Source organism: Telmatherina bonti, assembly GCF_933228915.1.
Source record: "Telmatherina bonti genome assembly, chromosome: 13".
In the NCBI taxonomy this organism is placed as follows: Eukaryota; Metazoa; Chordata; class Actinopteri; order Atheriniformes; family Telmatherinidae; genus Telmatherina; species Telmatherina bonti.
The window spans coordinates 17,361,777-17,388,307 of NC_136611.1; the positions used below are offsets into that span (position 1 = coordinate 17,361,777).

At 39.0% G+C, this 26,531-nt stretch overlaps 1 protein-coding gene across 1 annotated transcript; it reads right to left on the reverse strand.

Annotated features, from left to right (window-relative positions):
* Positions 1 to 450: 450 nt before the first annotated feature.
* trim36 (tripartite motif containing 36) lies at positions 451 to 25,415 on the reverse strand (the record flags this gene model as incomplete). Its single annotated transcript, XM_079251566.1, has 13 exons — positions 451 to 820; positions 1,457 to 1,570; positions 1,951 to 2,134; positions 4,085 to 4,290; positions 4,408 to 4,525; positions 8,138 to 8,259; positions 8,979 to 9,094; positions 9,258 to 9,395; positions 10,308 to 10,403; positions 11,644 to 11,790; positions 12,770 to 13,113; positions 20,546 to 20,780; positions 25,353 to 25,415. 13 exons carry the CDS (start codon positions 25,413 to 25,415, stop codon positions 451 to 453), a joined length of 2,253 nt encoding a protein of 750 aa, XP_079107692.1.
* Positions 25,416 to 26,531: the final 1,116 nt, after the last annotated feature.

A 26,531-nucleotide genomic window follows, 5' to 3' on the forward strand; every position in this document is an offset into this window, starting at 1 on the left:
GTGCTGCTATGTTAAGAGGAAACGGCAAACAAAACCCACAATTTACACAAGAGAATCTATAATGATAAACCTGGCAGAGAGGAAGTGTAAGCTCTAAGCTGTTCCATGTTAAAAACCAAGATTTAAAGTGACTGCAGACTGCAGCCAATTTCAACAGCTGATTCCAGCTAGCAATTAAAACCAGTTTATATACAGAGACTTACCAAACATATTTATACCAAACTCTCAACACCTATGTTTGTGGACCAGCAACCAATAGGTCAAGTGTCCTAACCTCACATTAAGGACAAAAAAAAAGGTCCTGGCAACAACTGCGCCATCAGATTTAAAAAAAAAAAAAAAAAAAACCCTATTTGGATTGAACTTTGTCACCCTGTCAACAAAACACATTCCTCACAAAACATGCTGAACATCAGAAAATTCACATCAGAACTCAGCATCTAACCCTCCTCAGAAGGTCAGTTTTTTAACAGTGATGAACTCCTCCAGCTGAACTTTTCCACTGCCCATGAAGCCAAAAGCTGGATACATTGTTCCTGAACAATCCACCTGCCTCTCATAAAGGCACCTCATGGTGTCAGCGTCATAAAAGTACACCCGGCACGCATCGTAATCCAAGCATACGCCCAAGCGTTGTGGCATGGGAAGCATGCGATTGCCGGGGTCCCCGGATGGTACATTTGCTGTGGAAACAGAGGAGGATGAAGAGGCCTTGGGAATGAAGACTTTGCCCATGCCCAGGGTGAGAAGGGTGAAGGGCTGGGAGACCTCATAACATGCGTCTTCACTCCCGCTGTCATGCCCACTGTCATGGTCATACCTGGTAAAAAGGGGAAAAAAAAAAAAAAAAGTGGGACCAGAAGGACAATGTAAAGCAGGGCTCCAGTTATTGATAACTAATCCTAAACCAATTTGCCTTCCTCACCAATTTATTTGTTCAAACTTAAACACTGTTGATCATTAGGGGCTATAAATTTTATGGTGGTAGAAACAAAAAAAATTGGGATGTGTGTGACATTTGACAAAGATTTTAAAAAGCCCCATGAGCCAGACATATTGTTTCTACTTAATTATTCCCCTCACACATAATTTTCTGGACAATATCTTTCAAGTGGAGGTGAAACGAACAACATTCAGCTCTCTAATTACTGGCTGAGTGCTGCATGCTGCTTATCGCCTTATGTAGTAAGAGCAGAATTAATTTTATTTGGGTAAATAATGCGCTCCTTTACATGCTTTTCCATGAAGTCATCCAGTGAGACAGGTGGGCTTTGTGCGTGAATAAGCTCTTTATGAGTTTATACTGGTTCTCTTACATCACAGGATTAAGTACGACTCACACACGTAGCATTATACTGAGATTACTTGTGTCTGTTCTAAATATTAAAAAGAAATCCTTCCAACCGTGTTTAACCGATTATAGACCAATCATAAGAAACTAAGTGTAGCAGGTTACCTTGGGCTGCTGGTATCTCTTGGATTGTGAAACCATTCAAGCAGCTTGGTGTCAGAGGCCACGCCTACTTTAACCATGTAGGAGTATGGCTCCACTTTAAAGGCCCAATAATGTCTGCAAAGCAAAGGCAAAACATTTTGACTGCTTAACTCATGACAGATTTTCTGATTTCCAAGATAACACTGTTGCTAGAAGTTCTGTAACATCTTAATTTTTTGTGATCAACTTTTTTTTTTTCCCCCTCATTTATTTTGGGTGTCATTTACAAAATAACTTTCCATTGCAAAGGGGATCAGTTGTACATTGGCACAGTTAAGATCATGTTCCCTCTACCCTCCCACACCAACCCACCCACCTTCTTAAATATTTAAAACTTTGACAGAATCATTTCCCTGCACACTCATTTTCAAAAGAGTTAATGCATTAAAAAGGATCATTTACAAGAATTAACATTGGAAAAACAAAATGTTCCTCAAAGCAACCACTTTGCATACCTTCCCTGAGAGATGCCGGTGTCACCAATTATGTAATCTAGGCTGATGTAGCTGCCTGTCTGCACACGTTCAGCAGCAAGGAGGAAGGTCATGCCTGCCACACTCTCAACAGTATCTCGCCGCTTATTTAAAGTCAGCCGTTCGGTACTGAATCCACACTTGTCACTAAACAGGAAGCCAAAAGCTGCAAGTAAAGAGAAAGAGAATTGGTAAGATTATTAAGAGCTATGCATGAGTAAATAAAAACATGAGGGCAAATAAAAAAAATTAAAAAAAATTCTCTTCCTTTTTTTGTGCACACAAAAGAAAAAAAAAAATCTATTTGTGGAAAAAGCTGCCACAAGAGGGCACTAAGGCCCAATCCTTAGTCTAAAAGACCTCCTCGAGGGGTTCAGCCCTTGTTTGTCATATGTAGCTCAGGGTTTAAATATCTCCTGTGTGTAATGCATTCTATAAATAGTCCAGAGGGTCAAAGGTCATGATTACCATAATCCAGGACACACTCAGGACACATATGATTATGCTTGCTCACTCAACCATCCCATCCCATCCAAAGTGCACACTGGGGAACCCAGTTCATTTGTATGCATCTGGGGAAGTCTGTATAACAAGTAAGGCATGATAATAGTATAAACCTCCCTAAAGGGTGAACAGACAGCTATGCAGCAGTTTCTATGTTGTCACTGTAAATAGCAAGGATGTAATTGTAGTCTCCGCTACCAAATCGTTCCACTTTGGATTCTTTATAAGATATACTTTATACCAATATATTCTGTTGAGCTACATTAAATACTGTCTGCATTATCTGGCCAAGTGGAACAAACTGTTCATTCTGTGTAAGAGACTTTATTTTTCTATAAAGTTGTAGGTCTTTATTTGGTAAGTAGATCTTATTTCTACACATTAAGAAATATGTAACCATGTGCTTTCTTTAGCTTGTATTTTTATGTTGTCTCTCTGTGGCTGTATGAAAAAGAATAATGTCATTGCAGTTAAAATCTCTGCGCATGCTTTGTCCTCTGCATTTTCTACCACCTTAAAATTCCACCTAATTACAGACACACACTGAATAAACTAGTCAGTCACACATTCATTCGTATACACAGACCAGACAGAACACAACTGGGTAACTTTCATCTAAATTACAAAGCTTATCCAAGACAAAAGGAAGCATAGTTGCAACAGATTAAAGGATGATGTGATGTGTAGTTTGATGCAAACTTCTGTCAAGAAACTATATTTAATACATCAGTATATTGCAATCTTTTACACTTTTATATCTACACTGAGCAAAGTTATATTAAAATGATTGGGGATATGCAACCATTGCTGAGCAGGCAAACCAACAGTCTCTTAAAAAGGTCAAATTTGGATTTCAGTCCAGCAGATGGTTGGGGATGATGATCCCTTTTAAATCAATTCCCCCTTGCCTCTCCCATGCATCACATTGCCAGCAACAGATATGACTGCAGGTGTCTTTTCTAAGCTGTGGCTCTAAGCACCTATATGAACAAAGAAAAGCTACGCTGGTTGTAGCCATTGAAAACACAAGCCATAACCATGGTGATAAAATAAAAATGGTCTTCTGCTTCATTATCCCTGTTGTCAAAGCTACAAGAGAAATCATTCAATAAAGACAAGCATATGTAATGCTGTGATCTTCCTACACAAAAAAAAAAAAAAAAAAAAAAAAAAGTATATCAGATGTGCTGAGAATTAAAGACAAAAAGAAGCTTAGGTGCTGCTTTGGCCAAAAATAGGCCCAACAACAGTCTGCTTTCCCAATAGCTGGTTTGCCTGTTAATTTATGCAATTAAATCAGCACACAAAAAACATCTTGAATAGTAGTGAAATTATTTGTTGTTTCCATTTCATCTCCAAACATCTTTATTCTGCTTTCCTACCTATTCCTGTTTCTATTTCTCAAAGGACAAAGGTTAAATCATGCCAGTAAGAGGGGATACAGTCCACCCCCCCTACCGCTAATTAAAACTATACCATACCAGTTTTATTTCTAAAGCACTTTAAAAACAAACAGCTGACCAAAGTGCTGTGCAGTCATAGCAAGTGAATAAAAAATAAAAAATAAAAAAAATAGCACATGGTCAGAAAACCATCAGGTTTAAGCTTTTACCTGGTGCAGGTGGTGTGTGGAAGGTGACCTCAGGGCTGTACGGGCTGAACATGGAGTTCCTGCAGCTTCGAACTCTGAAAGAGTACAGGCTGTCAGGCTCCAGGTCATGCACCACAGTGTTGACTCCATACACCCTGTCCGTAGCCCTCCAGATACCGCTGTCCTCGCCATCCTCCTGAGATGGGGACTGGCTCGGGCCTCTGAGCCTGAGAGAGGAAAGAAAAGAAATAAAAAGATAATTACTGCCTTCTCATTGATTCAGTCCCCATATGAAATTACCTGCCTGTGACTCTTCGTTCTGCAGTCTTTGTGTCTGAACTAACCTGCGATACTCAAGCATATGATGATCTGTAGGCAGATGGTCATCAGACAACCTCCAGCAGATTGATGCCTCATTATAGACTCTGCTGTGGGACAAGTCAATCAGGGGAGGGTCTGGAACTGCAGAAGAAGTATGAAAGCAACCAATTACTACATGCAGACCAAAAACATGTTGTCAAACCTCTGTGTGTTTGAGATCAGGTAGAATATGAAAACACTGCCAAAACAGGAAGTGGATAATTGTTATTTTGTTGTTAAATGAAAACAAAACAAAAAAAAACAAACAAGACTGGGGTGATGGGTCAGGGGACATGAGACAACAAAAGGCAGTTAGAGGAAACTCACTACAGTCCTAATTATGCTAAATACTGTACTTAAGCTTTCAACCTGGGTTTTAGCAGATGAAGCAACGCAAGCGTGGCAAAGATTAGATTTAAGATCAGGACTTTCCACTCAAACATGGACGAGATCACCTTGCATAATGGAGCTTAAGAGGTTTTCATAGACTTGCTGCCTGGAAAAGCTCTTTGTAAAAATCGCTCTGCCACCTCTCCTCTCTTCCACTTTCCCTTTCCTCTACTCTGTTAGCGCATTTACTTTTTATGTAGCTACAGCTTGTACTCCATCCTCACTGATGTCAGACCAAATATTCATTTCATGGATTAAATAAGGCTTCTCTGTAACCACATAGGTTACCAGTCTCTTCAAACAGAGATACTGTTCTCTACAGTTCAATCACTGATTATCCCTCATGTTTCTATTATCATCCTAATTTTTTTTTTTTTTTTTTTTTAAATAGACAATTTTCCATGATTGACCAGTCTCCCCAGCACAGCTGAGCTTTCTGAGCCTCAAAAGTCACTTTGTTAATCCATCTCCAAGGTCCTTTCTCCAAACCAGCTGCCCTCCTCGAAGAACTAAGCAGTTATGCATGGTGCAATTGAAAACAGGGAAAAAAAAAAAAACCCTTAATAGATCTCATTTCACTGGAAAGAAAGGATGAAAGCTACACAGAGCTGGCAGTCTCGTTTTTTGTTCTCATCTCTTCACAACTGACTAACCAAAACCAAGCTGATTCAAATTCCCTCATTTCTATTACTTTGTGTTGGTTTTCTGCAGGGCAGGACTTGCAAAATTAAAAAAAAAAAAAAAAAAAAAAAAAAAAAAAAAGAAAAAGGGGGGGGGGGAGAGATGAGTTTTAGACATTTAACCCCAAGTGGAAACTGTTAGAAGAGACTGATCTCAGGCTGACATTTACAAGAAACGTCATTTTGGGATTTAACACAAATGGCCATTTACAGCCAACAAAACAGTCTTTCAGGCCCTCAAGGAGAAGAAGGTGGAGGTCAAAACTCTGAACAGCATAAAAACTGTGGTTATTTAATGCAAGAAGTTCCAGCAAGAAAATATGGCCAAACTAATATCTTCAACACAAATACAACTAATGCACAGATTAAAAGGTACACTCAAATGGCAACATTAGAAAAAGATTTTATAGTATACATACATTTTAGGCTCCAAATCTTTAAACATCACTGAAACTATTCTATACTTAGTGGTGCTTGTTCAGATGCTATTTGTTTACAGCTGCATTATCCGACATGACATTAGCTAAATTACTGCAGCATATAAAATGCCTTCACAGCAGCTTTCCCCTCAGAGTTCAGTCAGTGTCACTGCGGACTTTTCCTGCAGCCCATATAGATTAAAGACATCAATATGACTTCCACCCAGCCTCTGCTTACAGCAGTTTCCCCAGACATGGATGCATCAGCGATTAGTTGAGAGTATATTTTAAAAGAAAAATGTATACAATTTTTTAAAAGGATATATATATTTAGTGTTATTAGTGGGGGAATAGTTTTTCCAAACAATTCTTACAACTAGGGCTGAGTATCACCACTAATCTCCCAAATCAATTTAACTCAGCCTGATTTAGTTATTTAATTTAGCTGCGTCTGGACAAAGTGGACAAATAGACCAACAGACACTGAACAAAGGCACATTCGGTTCCATCTATGTTGATATTTCTCAATCCTGAACCTCAGAGCCCACTGCCCAGTGGAACAAGGGCGTCAGTGTAAATTAATAGTTGAGCCAAGATGTTCTTGTTCTTTGGAGTTTTTCCCTTCTGATACCTTTTTTACTTTACAGATCAGTGGAAGAAAACTGTCGGTCATCAGCCGATCTGTCTGATAAATCGGCTCCAAGTGTAAAATCATTCCACTAGCAAAGATCTGAAAATGCTGATGGCATACAAGATTATATTTCATGATATTTCCTTTAGTGCACTCAGTAAAACTCTATGGAGACCCGAGCTGAAGATTAGATTGAAGAGGGATGCGGTTCTTTCAGAAAAGCTTTAATAGCTCTAATTTATGTGATAACAGTTGTGTTGATGAGCCATGGGAGACCTCAGCTTTATAAATGTTTTAGAAGTTCTGGTAGCATGCATCAGCATAGCGGGGCCTCATCATAGCTTCTTTTATCCCGTTTGTGCATTTTACAGTGAGGCATACTTCTTCCAGCAGACAGTACGCATCTACATGGTGTATGCCCCACAGTAAATTAAAAAAACTGGAAAGCAGCAGGGAGAGCGATGTTTCTTTCAAAGGAAGTAACCAGTGAACTCATTACAATTCACTAAAGTATCAATGAACAATTAGTTTTTTTGGACTAACAACCCAGCAGTGGTCATTAAATCCATCTTACAGGTTGGGCCATTTTCCATGGAGCACCCACTTCTTTAATTTAAAAAAAAAAAAAAAAAAAAAAAAAAAAAAAAAAAAAACTGACTTAAGTTTTACAACTTAAAGATGAAAACTATTTTTTCCTGAACTATGACTGTTTTTGTTTGAACACATTCGATGTGAAAAGCGCTCCAGACTGCCTTGTCAAAGTTCTGCTCTAAAATCAATTTTCATGATGGTCATAAACCTTACTCAGCTGTCAGGAGGGACTGAAGTAACTGTTTCACATGATTATGTGAGTTGCAGCAAAGTACTGGCCGTACTGCCTCCTGTCTTAGTCACCGGCGTAGGAAGTTACTTGTTCAGAGAGAAACCTCTGCCAGATGCAGCAAAATTTCACAAACTTTCTTAAAATCCAAGCAGCGCAGCATCAGTGCTTGTGATGTAATCCGTTTAATTAAAATTTTATTATCTCCAATATTATTCAAAGAGCATGCCAAGGAGTTCAGAGTCTAAGAAGATTGCCCTGGGAAGTTTGGCATTTTGTTGTGTCAATATAATCTATGACAACTTTGGCTGTTCTGCCTCCACCTCACAGCCTCATAGCAAAAGATGAAAGACTTCTTTCTCAGAAGACCAATGCAGGACTTTATGGAGCAGGAAAACCCACAACAAATGTATCCAGTGCATCCTTGGCTTGACCTGCTTATCCTATTAAGTTGCTCATGGATGATCTCTGGCCTCTTAGCCCAACACAATTCACCAGGCAGTGCATGTGATGTGCAGGTGATAGATTAGCCAGTCCTCCAAGTTTTTAAAAACATTTGTGAAAAGCAGAAGAGCTCGAGATGAGACGTTTTTTGTAGATGGTAATATGGAGGATGCATGATCAAAGTGCTGCTTTATAAATACCAATGAGTAGAAGATGAAATGGGTATTGTAGTTTTCAAGTCTTAAAACTTGTTTGGTCCAATTTTAATCCAGATATTGTCTTATGCAAACATAAAAGGAGCTAAAGCCACATGAAGAAAACCAGCTCTACCTCCACCAAAGCACATCTCTTTCAGCAAAGTTTCTTCTCTGGATGTGTCCAGTACAAACTCGTCAAAGCAGGGGTCAGCTGCAGGGTGGAAGGTCCTCAGAGACACTGTGGCTTTCTGGATCCTAAAAAGTAAAAACCGGGGAAAAAACAAAACAAAAAAAAACAAAAACACACCACTTAATCTGAAAAGTATAAAACACTTATCAAGCAAAAAAAGAACCTAAAACAGAACTGCTTTTAATGGATGAGAGACTGTCAGGAACGCCGCAACACATTTGTTTTGGTTTTTTTTTTTTTTAGTCTTGACTCAAACCAAATCCTTATTGACAAGTATAAAGCAAGCACAGTATGATTCTCATGAGTGAAAAGTTTCCCAGCTTATCCAAAGCTGTTAATGCAGATCAACTAGTCAGCTTAAAGCAGAGGATACAGCAACACACAGCACTGACATGACACTGACGCACAAGTCCCTTTTTAACTGCCCATGAGTGTGGTAACCTCTGAGCACGTGGCGTTGTGAGTTCCTGACACACACACACACCAGTCACTAACACAATTACTTGACAAGCTCAACACTAAAATAAACAGAGCAAACCTTTTTCTACATTTATTAATGTTTTGTTTTTGTAATATCTAAACTGTAATATTATCTTCAGATTTTAGCTACATACTTCTATGGACACAGTAAACACTGACCTCAAAAATATTCAGGACTCAGAGTTATTACAGTAAAGAATGTCTTGCATTTAGATACCATCTAAATAACCAAAATATGGATAATATTAATAAATGCATCAATTCAGAAATGCAGTATCTGGTCAATAACTGCTCCTCCATGTACCTGACATGCAGCTGCTTTGCAGTTTGCACAAAGCAGGACTGATCAGTCTCCTTAAGAACCTCCTGGGCATAGCCCACGAGACCACTGTTCTCCAGCATACCCTGGTACTCCTCTACCTGAGAAATGATAGAGTGAAAATGAGAATTGTTTTTCTTTACTCATAAAATGACAAACATATTACATTGTTTTCATCCCTTCCCAGGCAGGTCTTAAAATGTACTGTTACTGTAGAATAGCAAGAGTATGGAAAGTAGATTTTAACAGTCTTGCATTTTATACCTGGCCTCTCAGTTGATCCAGACGTCTGTTACGGGACTGTTCGATGGACCTCAGCATCTCTGATCTTCTTTCTTGTAGAGTCTCAAACAGACGCTCAAAGTGCTCATTAGCTCGACGCTCTGCCAGCTGTCCATTTTCCTTAAAGATGACAGTTATCAAGCAAATACACTTATTTTCATACATCTATTTGGGACAAGTTAGTTGCAGTTCTATTAAAACTTCCAACGATATTGTTACTTAAAAATTCACTCCTTTACCCCTGGTAAAAATGATCGAGGAATTTGCAATTACAGTAATTCTTAAGGCCACTTCATATTTGATATTCTATAAGATAAAATAAAGCTTTTAATCAAAATAGATATAAATATAGATATAAATGTCTGCTAAGAGTTATGGTACCATTACAGTGCACTACAATTCTTTTTTGAATGGCTGTCATGCATTTACTTATTGTATTTTAGTTTTTAAGCGCTTCAGGTAGCACGAGTTGTTTGAAATATTTGGCCTAGACCCAACCAATTTTATTCAAAGACATGCGACATCCATATAATATATAAGGTTAGATGCACATGGCTCTATCAGGTCCAACATCAGAGTAAAATTTAGAAAGAAGGGAAAAAAAAAAAAAAAAAAAAAAAAAGGGGGGGGGGGGGGGGGGGGAGACATGCTTTAGTACTGAAACACAGGCGTGTGAGGCAAGCTAAATCCTGTTTCCTTGTTTGCATACCATTTGTTTAGTGACCTTCCTCATTTATACACAATGCTTTACTGTTCCTTAGAACTGACTGGTTTTAATAAAGCTTTAATATTCATGGCCTTACAGAAACTAGCTCAAATAGTCAAGCCGATTTGCAGATTCATGATTTAGAGGCGATATGTGAATTACATAAGTTTTATTTCCCCATAGAGTAAAATATAGAAAAAAATATAAGCAGTGCCATTCTTAGATCTTAAAAGTCAATTAGGGAAAATAAAAAGTAAATAATGAAGAAATGGATGGAAAACAGAGTGGCCTAAGGATGCTGACGTTGAACGAGTCAGCTGCCTCACCTCAGTCTGATTGATGAGAACGTCAAGCTCAGTAATCTGAGTCCTGACCTGGTCCTCTTTGCTGATGAGGTAATGGATACTCTTGGCCAACTTCTCCTGGGGAGCGAACAGATCAGCAGCATTTACACTCAGTTTCTTAAGACCTTAAACTCTCAAACATGCACAGTACCAACAAAATAACTTGTGGAATTCTTTCCCTAAACACTGCTGTCAATTGTTAGTTCAGACACATGCAATTTTCAAGAAAGAGTAGCACGCACTCATGTACACATTCTAATTCACATCTTATGACAGATCAAATCAATATATCCCTCTCACTCCTGCAGCTGTAAGTAGTTTGTGATTGATGAAAACTTCTACACATCAGTGTTCAAAGTGACTGAAACCAAAACCATTTCCTGGCCAACAAAAGGTTTCCGGGACTGATCGGGACATCCGATACGTATTCCTCCAATTTGAAGTTGCAATGCACAGATAATGATAGTGAACAAATGGTCTCATTAAATATTAAAACATCACATTGTTTGGATCCACACAAACAAGCATACTGAATTTCAGACAGCCTCGACTTGCTGAGCCACCTACTGCAGCTTTAAGCTGTTTTGGCTGGATGAGGCTCATAAAAAGAAGATTAATCTGCTTTTCACTTCTGTTAAATCCTAGCATATTTTGTTTCAAATCTTTTGTGTATCCACAGTGTCGTCATAGTAACCAAACAGTTTTAAACAAAAGCCTAAAAAAGCTTTTTTGTTTTGTTTTTTTTCTTATCTGTGCAAGCTAAACAAAGCTGAATTCACGTCTGGTGAGTTGATAGCCCAGTTTTAGTCAACCTAGGTTTCATTTTCCTAAAACTGACAACGGTCCGGTGTGCAAGTGAAGGTCAGGCATTAACATTGCAATAGGAGAAAAGAGATCCAGGCACTTCAGTCAGTAATACAACCTAACAAAATTGCTGCTCTTAAATAACCTGTTTTAGGCATCTCAAAAAATATCACAAGGACAAGAAGCTGGAGTTAAAGATAATTCAGAAAATTAAACCCTGTTCAGACAATAAACCCTCAAGAAATTAGTTCAAAATTAGCGAAAAAATCTGTGGGGAAAAAATAAATAAATAAATAAATCCTAGTTCAACAGCAGCTCGACCATGACGACTTTAGGGCCCCTGTTAAGAGGGGCACTGAAGACAAACTTCCATTAATCGCCGTTATCATAAATCTGTATTGTTTTACATTCCAGTTCACTCAACCACATCAGATAAAATCTAAATCCAGTGTATTCAGGTGACACATGTGACCAACTTATCTTTTCTTAGAGGTTTGAAGTCTGACTTCATTACCTTCAGGATCTTGTAGGCACTGCTCATTGATGTCACTTTATGGTTGGCATGGGATCCTCCCAGCTTGCACAAGTGACACACCGGTCGCCTGCAGACCTCACAGTACATGTTAACCTTCTCCATCTCATGTTCTGGACACATGAGAACCTGAGAGACATTTCAGATAACATTACATTAATGTCATCCCCACAGAAAAATTTGTGGCACAAGTGCTGCACACAGAATCAAACTACAGTTACATAAACGACATTATCTACAGAACAAGGAGATAAAATTAGACCGAGGAATGCATGCATACTTTCAGCTGCGGTGTTAGACAGCATGCACTTATTGGATGTTGGCTTAAACACTGACTCAAAACTGAAGTGAAACAGGAAGAGGACCTGAACCTTAAACAGCAGACAGTTCTGTAAACCATTTCCCAATAAGTCCTAAAATAGAAGTTAAATCAGCACTTTAATGTCAAAAATCCCCATCAGAGTTTAGACATGCCTACACTTCGCCGTGGAAACAGAGAAATAATGGGGGGGAAAAAAGCTTAGAAAAAGGACAAACGATAATCCAAGTCTTGCTGGAATTACACTACCAGTCAAAAGTATGGACACACTTTCCCATTGGATTTAATAGGAAATTGTGTCCAAACTTTTGACTGGTAGTGTATATCCAAAGATGATAACCAAGCCAGAATGCTGAATTTACATTAAGCAGCAAGATATTTACTCTATATTCCAGTTTGTTCTGATTACTACAGCAATATTTCATCCTTTTAAAGTTCAGGAAAAACCACTATTCCTGATCAGAAATGATAAACACTGATCAATCCCCTTTGGGAAGTGCATATTATCAATCTCTAGATGAACTAGAGGAGTGTGTTGCCATGTTTCTGTGCCCATGGCAATTGTGGAGTTGGAGGCCTTGCTCAGGGTGCCACAGTGGTTCCCCGCTGTTGCTAATCTGGGGGAATTTTGGCCCAGAAGACTCAGGTTCAACTCCATCCCTCTAACCTCCTATAGCACTCCCCCTGTTATGATTTCCAGACTAACCAATCACAATACTGTACTGACTACAGAACGACTGATGCAGGAAAAGAAAAGTTAAGCTCAAAAAAGGCGGTGATGCTTCTTACCTTGGGTCTAAAATTTGTGGTGGGACCAACATACTCATGCTGGGCTTTGGGTGTTCCCCAAGGGTGGTGCAGCTTGAAGCACTCGTTACAGTAGCTAGCCTTGCAGTCCATGCAGCTCTTTGTAGCCTCCTGCTGTGGAGGTTTACAAATGTTACACATAATTGCAACGGCTGCGCGGGCAGCCTGCCGGTAGCGCTCAACGATGCTCTCTAGGGTGAAGTTGCGGAACAGCATACTGATGCCACGCTCGCCCAGGTCAATGTCATGCTGGCAGCCTGGGCATGGGATGGTGGTGACTCGGGGAGTAACAGACCCTCTACGCCAGCCAGGGGACGAGATGGAACCTGGAGGAGAGAGGAGAAAAAAAAAAAAAAAAAAGCCATGAGTGAACCATTATGTGTTCAGAGCCTTACACCACCCAGTTTTCAGTCGTGTCTGAGGCCCTATTTGGAAATGTAGGCAATAACCTAAAACCTACCCAGAGGGAATAGCCTCTGAGAGTCAAATGCAGGCTTTGAAAATTATCAAACCCCCCTTTTTGTGTTCAGATTCTGGGCCAAGTTACATCATCAGCACTGACTTGCCAAGTATGATCTTAAGGCAAAAATGTCTGAACTGCCTACACAAATAGGGCCTCAGCATAGTTCCCTTTGTGCTTTATTTCCATGATGACAACTACTCAATAGAGGCAATGATTGGAGGGAGCAAAACACCAGAACAGGGAATGCATGGAGCAGTGTCATTCAAGGGAAAAAAAGTCCAGGAGGAGAAACCATCAAAGTGTACTGGGTCAGTACTGAGAAGTATTACAGGACAGTCATGGAGGATAGCACCCTTGGAGCTCAGAACAGACGAACAGTCTTAAGAAATCCACATCATTCAACATTTATAAACAGGAATGAATACTATTCTAAGTGCAAACAATGACCTGGACATAGGAAATAATCTAATTTCCCTGAAATGAGTGATAGAGAAAATTAAAGATGTCACTGAAATACACTATGGTGCATAAATCAAGCAAAAGTTTTAAATAAACTGTCAAGCAACATGAAATGTCCAGTTCAATGAATCACTTTACACAAATACAACATTTCTCTGGAAGCAATAATGCTTAAGAGGTTCTCACAGCGGTGATCTTGTTACCGATGCATTGGCATCATAACAAGACAGCCATACCAACACAAGGTGGGGGAATGAAAACTATTGCACAAGGTCACATCAGACACAAGCAAGGTCTGTAAGACAACATGTTCACACAAAGCCAACGAAATAAAGTCAGTATGTTGAAAAATGAAAATATTGCTTCACGTTTTTGGGGGAGAGGGGAAGAGAGGAGTGCTGGATTTATCTCAGTTTGCAAGCCAGTATTTCCACTTCGTTTCCGAGGACCTGAAAATTAAATCAAACACTCCTCAGGTAAGCAAAATATAGAAGCTACATTAAACAGCACTTGTGTCAAAAAATAAAAAATAAATAAAAAATTGAAATTAAAAGATAAATAAAAGACATGTAAAGCTGAGGGAGAAGCAGTGACAGAGCAGTAGAACTAACAGATATGAGAGTGATATGTCAAATGCTGCTGGATACTGAAAGTGCCACATGGTGTTAAAGTAGGTAAAATAATAGCCTTTCAAGTCATCCTTCAACCAGAACTAATTTGACCAAAGGCTGGTTCAACCTTGTGGTGTGATGATAACTTACTAAAAATTAGTCTGTAATTGGTAAGCAGGCAATATTAACCTATTAAGACAAGTGGATGGATGGAGAAGTTTGAAAAACTGATTTAAAGCAAAGAATTAAAAAAACATTTTTTTCGATCCTGCCAAGGCGGCGAATGGGTGCATGGCTTTAACTCGTGCACGATGTGTTTGGACTCTGCAAACTGACTCAGGTTCTCTGGTCAGAAAGTGTGAACAAACACGATGCAGACAGGAAAAGCCTGTAGCATAGTGAGTGAGTGTGTTTGTGCTGATTTGTGAATCTGCAGAAAGAAGCAGAGCGGAAGGATGAAACTGACAAGTCACTGTGGATATGAAATGGACTACACCCCCCCCCCATTCTTTTCCCTGCACAAATTAAGCTCAATGTGATGCTTGAGCAGATGTCGTTTAATTCTGCTGCAAATATGGTCACATTAACAAAATTTTGCAAACACACTTGAAAACCACAAATCACGATTAACTGAACAGTATTTTATTGGTAATCATGGCTAAATTAATCTCTTTTGTTTCAAATATTTTCATAACAGACAAGCAGATATTGTGAAATAAGTTAAATTAATCACATGCTCATTTACTATTTTGCCATTAAAAAGGAGAAATCGCTATTTCCAAAGATTTTAAATCATTGACAACAGCAATATTGCACCGATTTATTCTCAGTGTTGGTTTTGATTTTTTATTCAATTAATTGCCACGTTCTACTACAAATAGTTGAAATGTAGCATCCAAAAGAACAGCGAAGTATGTTTCTTTAAACACAGATTAAATCCTGACATAAGTCACTAATAACTAAAATGTCAGTTATGATTTCTAAATTCACATTTCATTAAAGCCTGGGGATGTTTATGAATAAATTCTGATAAAAACTTTCATTTAAATAAAAAGTCAGGCATTTTATTTAAAGCAAAAACATTAACTAGAACAGCATCACTTCCTAAAACCATCCACCGAGTACAGCTTTTCAGGCAACTGCTCAAGTCAGCCAACAAAGTTAGCTAATGGTCTTGTTTTACTTGGCTGGCAGTTTGATCCTTCTTAAATCATCATGCCCAAAATAATTACAAGTAGGCTAAAACATGTCTGCGTATCTTAAATGATTATCCAAACTCCAGTGACTGCCGAATAAGGCATGAAGAGTAACCTCAGGGCAAACATGTTTCAGTGTGTAAAATCATTTTGGAAAAAAAAATTGTGGCGAGTCCAAACACATCAGCTTTTTTATTTGTGTGCGCCTTTTTCCACTTTGAAATACCAGGAAGCTACCGTTCTCAGTCTCACTAAAACTGTTATACTTGCAACAGTGAGTCAGAAAATTTAATTCAAAGCTTCGCAAAGTTTCTATCCTTTAAATTTTTATTTTTTTTTTTTTATTTATTTTTTTTTTTTAACATCCCATCCAGGACTCTACATCCTTAATGAGAACAGACTTAAGCACAGTGTACATTTTAAAGCCTATTTTAAATTCAGTTATTAGTAAAAGACTGTAACCCCAATAACTTTAATTCTTGATATTAGGTTAAGTAATTCTCCTCAGAGACACACATTTCTTTGAAACTGGTTTGTTGAGTTTCTATGGTTGTGTGGAGAGGGATAAAGTCGACTAAGCAGAGAGGGTAGAACCAAACTAGGGTTTCTTTAGTAACACTGTACTCACTACTATAGCTACTCATAACACGGAGCCCACGTCTACCTCGACTTCCAAACGACCTTCGAAATGTGGCTGCAAGCAATGAACAAAGAGGTGAGGTGAGAACAACAAGAACAATGAAATACATGAGAAAATCTAGAATTAAACATGACATTTGAAAAATAAAACAACTTAAATAAAAGCAACAAGTTAAAGAAATGGCAATTTAAAATATATGGTCATGGTGTGAACAGTTCAAGAACAATTAACTCTTGATTAATGCATTTTTCTGGTTTTGTGTTTACTCATTCCTGCCACTTTGTTGCAGGAATGACTTGGCTGAATCCAGTTTAAACTGCATTTCTCAAAAGTTAGTTTTACACATAGTTTGAGCCTCAAGCAACAAACAAAAACTTTACAAAAAAAAATAAAAATTGAATAAGTGACAGTAAACCAACAATGGAGCTGAAAAATGTCCATGAAGTTTTAAGAGCCACCTTCTTTCCCAGCATAGCAAAGCTTCTCCAAGTTGATAAATATAGCTCTAAGTCTTCCTTTCTTTTCCTTCATCTAATCCCTCACTCATTCCCCTACTGGCAAACTGCATCACCATGGCTACCAGTGATCTCCCAGTCGTGGAGGCAGTCAGAGCAATTACAAAGTCTGTTCTTTGAGAGCTCCTGTCTTTATATACTTCAAGTTTCCAAAAAATTCTTTGCGAATTTGCGATTCATAATCTGCAGATTAAATGCTGTTCAAGATCAAATTCACCCAAGAAAATTCCAGAAACATCCTTGAGTAGCACAAGTTGACTAGAACAAGACATTAAATGCAGTTTATGTGACTTGGAGCTCTTAACCAAGTAAACTGATGATATAGGAATTACACTGAGACAACAACCCTTCTTTCAGCAAGATGGGACATTTGTTTACTCAAAAGCAGGATTTGATTACTTCCTGCGTCAACAGATGCAGCCCTGTCGGTGAAGAATGAACTCATTCAGGCTGAAGCAGCACACTCTGAATGAGGTTGGCTGTGTTTGAGCCCAGACTCAGTGGTTTACAACCAAGGCTGCATAGCTAACAAAAGGCTGTTCACCTCACTGTACTCGAGGGATTTCCGCCCCCCCTCTTTCTTTGCGCCGACCTTCCAGTGTAGATTGTCAATGTTATTCTGAGACGATTTGGCGTCTTTGTAAAATACCATGTAATGCCAGGTCTCACAAATATACGAGTAACGGAGACGTTGCTTTGACACAAGGAACTCAATTGTGCCAGGTCTGTATTGCAGAAGGGAAAAAATAAAAACTCCATGCATGAAAAGTTTTATATCACAAAATTGTATTTACACCAAACAGTCAACACCAGCTCCTTGTTATTGCACATCAAAATAAAGTGCAATTTTTTTTTTCTTAAGGCGTCTGACACGACTGCATCTAGACTCCATAAAGTTTAACAGCCAGCAAGTTTAGAATTTTTTTTAAAAAAAAAGAAAAAAAAAGAAAGTATTTTAAGTACTTCTGTTAAACTGAGAAAGTTATTTAATGGTTCATTTTATCCAAGGTCATTATTGCAATCTATGTAGTTCTTGGTCTGCCAGTTTTGACAAAAAAAAATGAGGTATACTGTGTAACTTTTGACCCAAACATTAGCATAATGTGAGTAATCATGGATGATCTCTGGATCAGAGTTAACCTTGGCAAATAATTTGTTCGTTAGGAGTTTGACAAAAGAACAGCATGGATGCAAATCCCTCCGTTTCAGTATTAATATAGTAAGTTAGCCCTTTACCTGTTGTGCAAACATACCAAAATGCGATGCACTGTCACATCCTTCAGCCAGTGTTTATTCAAAACAATAGCAGTAAGTGCTGGATGATATGCAGAACATTGCAGTATGTATGTCTTATGTTGCCATTTAGTAGAAGCTAAACGTAGCTAGTTGAAGCTAATCAGCTACAGATGAAAGTTAAGACTTCCTGGTTTACATTATGTAAATGCATTTCCTATAATTCATGTAAATATTAAAGTAGTAAAAGAGCAATTAGCGCAATTTCCAGGCTATTGAGTGCACCTGAATATAAGCTGCACCTTCACCGAGCATGCAGCAACTTTTCCTTCTTCAGCCACATCTATTGCCTTCATCTTGAAGACTGCATCATATGCATTTGTTTGTGCATTTTCCATGATGGTGTGTGCATGAAGTGCAAATAACAGCCTGTAAAAATCCATACATTAGTTGCATGATTGTTTAAGCTGCAGGATTCAGATAGTGTGAAAAAGTTGCAGCTGACAGCTCTGAAATTAGGGTAGCAACTGGCCTGGTTTCGCTTTATGGTTTTCAGACACTGCTCAGCAGCAGCCAGTACTACTGCATGTAGTACTACAGTACTACTAGCTTATGTCCCATAAGCTAAAGGCTAATGCTTCCATAACAAGTTATTGACATGAGTTGGGCTTAACTTAGTGCTTCATTTTATTCTGAAAACTATAAATTATAGTAGATTATGCTTAATTTTGCAACAGTGTTGTGTGGCCTGTGGGAAGTTACAGGTTTAGCCCCCCCTAATGACCTAAAGTTACACCACATCCCTTAAAGCAGAGGTGTCCAGCTCCGGTCCTCGAGGGCCAAAATCCTGCAGGTTTTCTATGTATCCCTGCTCAGACACACCTGATTCAAATTAATTAGTAGTATAGCTTAATCAGTTGTGCACGTCACTGGCTGTTTGATCCATTTAGTGGAAGCTAGATGTGTTGGAACAGGAATACATGGGAAACCTGCAGGACAGCGGCCCTCGAGGACCGACTTTGGACACCCCTGCCTTAGAGTGTGCAGCACAGCGAACAGTTTTCAGAAATCTATACCTTCAAAACCCTAAACACATGGGGTTTTTTGTGGCTGGCCCAGAGTTTAGTCCCAAATTCCCTTAACATGTCATACAGATCCCCTGTATCTAATGAAAGTTTGTTCAAATATGTGCAGTAGCACATACCCACACTAAAACTTAAATGTTATATTGGAGGAAAAGTTCATTTTGCAGTTGCTTTGCTTGCATTCTGGGACAAAAGTTAACCCCCAAATCTCAGTTTAGGATTAAAATGCGTGGAAGTCAGACACACAACTCTGATCTTGTCAAGAAGCATGGTTAGGTGTACAAATGAGACATCGGTATGAGTCGCCAGCAGCCCAGAGCTTTTAGGAGGCTGAAAGGCAGCCTTGTGTCCCACCATGCCGTTTTCAAGGCTTAGACATTGACCTGTCCAAGCCGACCTGCAGCAGGAACTTGTGTTGAGCTGAAAACTTAAACATTGTGATAGTTAATCCAACTACCTCGAACACCCCCCTCCACAAAAAGGAGTTTACAGATGTGCTACATTGTTGTGTGTACATAACACTGTAAAATCAGACTAAATTGGAGTGAAAATGATAGTTAAGTTCCTGTTCAGAAAACATTTTAAAATGAATGCATAAAACCTTGCATGATTAAAAGGGAGACATTCAACACCCAAAAGCCATTAAAAGCAGACAGCAAAGACAATTAGGGCTTGAAAGATCCTGTCAGTTTTTTTCCCCCCACTCCTTTTCATTTGGCTAAGAAAACTACACCTCCTCAGGTCCCTTTGTCACGCATCTGAAGATCAGAAGATGTGCTGACAGAGCGTTATGGCCGGGTGATAAAATTATGAAAGTTATACTGAGGTTTGCTCAAGTCTATCTAGGACAACAAAAAGGAGGGGGGGCAATGTGAGCCATATTAAACCCACATATACAATACTTGGCCTAATTTCTGCTATGCTTACTCTCTTTTAAGCCTATTCAAGCTAAATCAGTCATTTGTGTCTACTTAAAATTTGTTAACTAGTTCATTTAATCCCCTTCAGTCACATTACATTATGTGTAAGCAATCAGTCATATCACTCAGTTTTTTCTCCATGATTAAGCATTTGGTCCATTTTTACAGAGATAAAAAGGAGTCTCTCTCGTATTTTAAACCTGTTGAATGCTGCAACTTACCAGAGCTGCAGAACCAAAACCTGAACTGGGAATTTCAATGAAGAAGATGTAACAGGACGTTGGAATTAAGAAACAAAAAGCATCTTGAAAGCATTCAAAAAGTGGCCCAACATGCACTTAATAGCATTGTCCGTGGCCTGACTATTAGCGTCCATCAGCTCACATAACTCATAAATCAGGCTGGCCCACAATATCTTGAAACCAGTTCTCTCTCTCTCTCTCACTCTCACACTCTCACACTCTCACACACACACACACACACACACACACACAGAGAGAGAAATGTGAGATCCACTTTCCAACTCTAATCTGCTCATAACAATCCTTCCCATAAAGAACATTATTATATCTACAGGGAGAAAAAAAAAAAAGAATAAAAAAGTGTATATCTGTGGTTCCTTACCCCAAGACCCACCTGATCTCACAAGCCTGTCTAGCCTCTCCGTAGAGGGGGAGGGCACCCTGGACCTGGGGCTGCCAGGCAAGGAGCACTCAGAACCAGCATCAAAGGAGTCTTCATGGTTCAGCATGAGCAGCTCTCTGACACACTTGTGGCAGATGCTGTGCTGACAGGGCAGGATCAGCGGGTGAGTGAAGAGCTCTTTGCAGATGGGACAGATCAGCTCCCTCTCGATGTTCTTGATCGGGACCTAATGATGGAGATACAATTGTTTTTTTAAATCCCCAATTGTGTCTCCCATAATGCAGGATTTATTTGATTGGGAACAACCAAAAAAGTTTTCAGTCTTTCCCAGCATACACAAACACAGAGGAATTGCAGATAGACAAAAATAGAACCAGATAACTTTGAAGGACGCTAAAATCAAAAAGTTTGCTTTGATTCCCATGGCAATAAAGAAATAAAAGCAAAATGCAGCTATAAAACAGAGCAGAACACAGTTTTGCTGTGTCACTGGCGTGGAAAAAAAAACTCCCTTTATAGAAAGCAAATTGAGGGGGTAAAGTTTTTATTGTACATAAACATAAACTCAACTTCACATGAAAAAAATCCACAATTAAAGTCACTGAACGTGATTCTTCACGTCCTTATCGAGTTTCTCATTGCATTACATAAAACAGGATTATCCCTGGCTATATATAGATTAAGAAAAACGCTCGACTCCAATAATTTATGTAAAGAATTCCAAATAAAATCGTGAGGAAACATTTCTACGAGCTGGTGAACAACATCTCCCCACAAGAAGCAGCTGATTGCTCATTTACTTCAGGTGGCGTGATGAAAATGTCTCCAGAACAATCGATCCTGCAGCTTTAACACTCATCAAAACGCGACTGCACGTGTTAAAAAGACAATTCCCTGAGAGATAAAGGGAAGTATAAACTAAATACAGCAAACTAGGTTGTGGAAAAGCCTGCTCCGCTTTCACTTATCCAGAAAAATATAAGGGAAAACTCGAATCAGGAATGAATGGGAAAGTTTTCACAATGACCGCTCTCTTCCCACGCTGGACAGAGGAGCCACAGGCTGCTGAAAAGCGAATCAAAAACACGTCCCATCATCTCCACAGCCCCACTTTCCTCCCACTTACCGCGATTATGCTGCTACGACGCATCTCTGCAGTCATGGCGAGGGAGAGAAATGCAGCCTGAGTGTGTGTGAGAGTGAAATAAATTTAAAAGAAAAACAAACTCCGTATCCGGCGTTTGTGGACCTAACTTGTCGGACGCGAGCAGAAGACACACACAACGACGGCAGCGTGAATTTAAATAGTGACGCAGCAGTGGGAGGCTGCGTCCAATGGCCGTCCGGGGTGAATCAGCAGCCACTCTGCTGCTGTATGAGAGAGACAGACAGGGGGGTGGGGAGACACACAGGAGGGAGGGTGGTGGACCTCCTGAGGACTGCTGCTGCTGCTTTCATGGGCTCCACGTAAACTTTATTAAAGTCTTCCTTCACACTTTACACCCTTCCATTTGCTTTTGTCAGGCACAAATAAATGTGTCAACTTGTCTGGAGTCACACCTACTTTCCTTACATGCTGCCAGAAAAACAGTAAAGATGACTGGCTATAAAAAATAAATAAATAAATAAATTTAAAAAAAAAAAAAAAAAAAAAAAAATATATATATATATATATATATATATATATATATTAATAATAATAAAAAGAAAAAAATGCTATCACAAAAAGAAATTAAAGCTAAATAAAAAAGCTTTTAAAAATATTGAGTCATTATTTTGTATGATTGTCTTTATTTTCAACACAACCTGAATCCTCTCAGATAAGTATTCATGTGGCCTACTTGTTTTATCAAGTCATCACAAATAGTTCTCCAGACTTTTCAAAGGTCATTTGCAAGCTGTTTAAATGCTGCTGCCTTTCACTCCATTGTCCATTTCCACACTGCTTCAGCGATGTTGGGGTCCGACTCTGCAGACGATTCACCTCTCCATAAAATTGTTTCCTTTCATTTTCAGTACATTTCTGGTGTCATTTGGCATACCCCACCCTTTCCCCCCCTGTTTTCCTTCTTTAAAATGGTTTCTTGACAACCATCCTGTCAAGAATGCTGCTAGACAGTGAGAGTGCTTCAGGGTGACCTGGAGCATTCTGGACTGATGGTTTCATCCCACACGAAACACTTAACCAAGAACACTTCATGACCAAAGAGGATGCCACACTTGATAAACAAGCTTCAAGGTTTTTTAAATCTTTATTATCTTTGAGAAAGTATGTTTATATTTGATTATTGGCATAAAGAAAAAAGCACTTCTACTAAATTCAAGTAGTTAAGGTTCTACTTTCCTGTGTAGCTGCTTTTTTGTGTTTGGTTGGCTACTAGCTGTAGGTATAAATGTATCAAAGCAAAGCATCCAAGATTTTGTGCAGGGTGCCATAACTGTTCTTTTTGTTTTAGCATTTCTAATTTAACTAGAAACACTTAATCTTGTTCAATCAGTTTAACTTTTATGACATATACAGTTCATACAAGACGAGTTTGTTTGCATTTATCTCTGAAAATAAGCTAACATCTGTTTTAATGATTCAATGAAACCAATAATTCTGAGCAACACTGAAGAAAAGTATTTTGTATTTTTTCTAAATATCTTTTGATTTCCAAGCTGAATTTTAAGTCGTATATTATTCATGCTGTAATTATCTTAGTACAGTTGTTTGCAAAGATATATGTGTCAGATAAATTCTTTATCATAAAAAGCAGCAGATCTGTATGTGAATGTGGATGTGTGTTTAGTCCAGGCAGAAAATATGTTAACAAATGTTATTGTAACAATGTACCAGTGTATCTAGTATAAGTTCAGATATTAAACTTATTCACTAAAGGTGGTACAAGATGAAAAGTCAGGGATCACCTAAATCAACTAGAAGAAATTCATTTGGAACAAACACATCTGTGAAAAACATTACAAGCCAGTTGATGCCATTTTTATTATAATTTGCAACATTTTGTGAGATTTTAACTAATAACCAACGAGTGAAATTGCATGGAATTTTTTAAGTTCTTAACTTTTATTCAGAGTTAGAATCTTTGACCATTTGTACAACATAACACCATCAGATTTCTGATCTCTGACACTGAGGTTGTGCAGGACATTAAACAGAAACATTATGCTCCCATTTTTAGCAGCCTTAACTCTGTTCACATTGCATTCTCTTCTTTTTATTTGCCCTTGTATTACAGGGGATTTAATATCTGTATATTTGCTTTTTGCACTTAATATACTTCTATTTTGCAGTTAATTTAATCATGTACCGAGACGACATTGCAAATCAATCCAACGATGTCTCAGTTAGAAAACAATAGAAACAGTTTAAAAACTTGTGGGAAGTTTTGGAAATATTAGAGTTGCACTGACATGTCTGTGCAGCAGCTCAAATGAAAGTGGATGAGTGTTTCTAATAAACCAGATATTGCATACATTCTCTAAATAAGCTGTAGACATCTTTACAGCACATTTCAGCCATTTATTTTTCAGCAGCAAACAGGGCTGCAGTGATACTCTGATGCTGTGAACGGTATCACCTTGCTGTCACCTCACTAAGGAGGGCTCAGAGTTCAGACTGGTTGTGCAGAGTGTGCTCTCCCTGTGCAGGTGCTGCAGTATCTTACTACGAACTAAAGATGCACAGGTTACATTGATTGACAGCTATGTTGCTTGTTGTCATCCAGCCAGCAAAAAACTGCTGACCTGTCCTGCCTGTCCTTTCTGGGCTTGGCCAAACCCTTTTTCAATTCTCTTACTCTCTCTAATTTACCAGATTCTCTGCAGATAGGGAGAATATGGAGAATATGGTAAATCAAAGGGTATTTTTGAAAAAGAAAAAAAAAACAAACAATTCCACATTTCCACAAAAATGCATTTCTGACTCAGACAGACTGGATATGTAAATTTTATATGTACTTTAGCTGCTATAAATTAATAGTGTTACTTGCCGACACATGCAGAATGTACCTTTGTATAGGCCAAACTCAGCAATTGCAAATGCAATAAGTACATTATAGACTCCTAGTCAGCTCTGTTGTCATCAAACGCAATTTAATGCATGCATGAAATAATGCCTGACATTGCAGAAACAGCATAAAGAATCAAATCAACTCATTCTGTTAGGCTAAAATGTTTAAGAAAACATCTCCCACATACACACACCTTACTAACCCACTGCCTGATCTAACCACACAGCTGCTTCCAAGTGGCCTACATTTGACAGAAGTCTGTCATCTCCCTGCAGCATGAACTACTAACACACCCAGCAAAACCGTTAATTAAACCTGCTATGTTATTCTTATCATAATCCTAAAAACGAGAGAAAGATGAAGAGAGACAGGGACCTTTTGTTTTAAGCTACAAAGCTTTAGAGAAATGTGCCAATCTTTATAATTATAACTCTTGTACCCACCTCATAATGTTAGAATAGAGTAATGGGAATATAATCAACACCTTTAAAAATGCACTGAACAAAAATGGACATATTGTACTGGAAGAAAGTGGAAAAGAAGAAGCATGCAGTTATATTCCAGAAATAGAAGAGATGCTGCTCTAACAGTGGATACTGACTATTAATAACTTGGAATAAATTATAGAATAGAATAGAATAGAATAGAATAGAGTATTCTGTGTGTATATCCCTCTCCGTGCTCTGACAGCCCTGCAGGCCGGCCCGGCGCTGCTGCCTCCCGCGCGTGTTGACAGGCAGACCGCTCCTGTCAGAAGGACCGTAAATCATCCGGATGAGACTCACCTCGCCCCGCTCGATCCGCTCCACGATGCTGGCGAACTCTGTCAAGTCCTCGGAGTCCGACATGGCTACAGATGGTGATAGACGCACAGTAAAGGAGCCGGTCGAGGAGCGCGGGATTGTTAAGATGTAGGTGGAAAAGCATGAAACATCTGCTGCTCAAAGGAGGTGGCTCGACAGCTTCACAGGGGAGGTGACATCAAGAGAGAGGAGCAGCTCCCCAGACAACATCCCCATCACCATCCTCTCTGTCCCTGCCTCTCTGTGTGTTAGGCTCTTGCTCAGGAGAATCTACAGTATAGGCAGGCTACGTTTTTGTTTTTGTTTTTTGTAGTTAGCGTCTTCTTGGAGGGAAAACCCCGCCCTCGGTACTGTACCATCTCCCTCCTTCTCCTCTCCCTCCTCCTCCTGCATCACCCCTCAGCGGCGATGTCTCGGCTCACAGAGCTCTTTGTATCCATCCGACCTGCATCTACCAACCCGCAGTGAAATATTCCTGTTTAATCTATCAACTATAACCACGATAACCCTATTCTTATAAAAGATGGGAGGGGAGAGGAAGGGCTCATAAATCTGTTGATCCCATCAAGTCAAGTCAGGTTTTTACAAGCTGATCTCTTCTTGTTCTGACCACAACCTAAATATGAAAATATCTCTTTGCATTGATATCTTTGTGACAGAAGGTGTCTGATGATTTCTTCTTTGGGATGAACGTGACTAATTCAAGTCGTTTCATGACCAAAGCGGGGAAATGTGAAGTCGTATTGTTCCTTTTTTTTTTTTTATATATATATATATAATTTTTCTGGCAATGCCACTTGTTCCGCGTCAGCAGATGGCCTCATGGCTTCACACAGACATACTCCCTCCACCCTGTTGAGCATGTGGAGGGTTGGGTACAAACGGGCAGAGCAAACGGAGCATGACAAAATGAATGACTCGGTCGCCAAATGGTCCCAGACACTGAAATGATCACTGAATGGCATCAGTGGATGTGCGTGATTTCCCCGAACTGCAATCAGCTTGTTTTCATTGCAACATTTTTAAAAAAAAATTTTAAAAAAAGAAAAGGGGGGGGGAATTGGATCTCTCAGTGGAAGCAAATGTAATTTTCACAGTTGTCGAGGTAAAACCAAAAGGTAACTACATGAAAATGTTAAGTCTTTTACATTTTACTTTTCA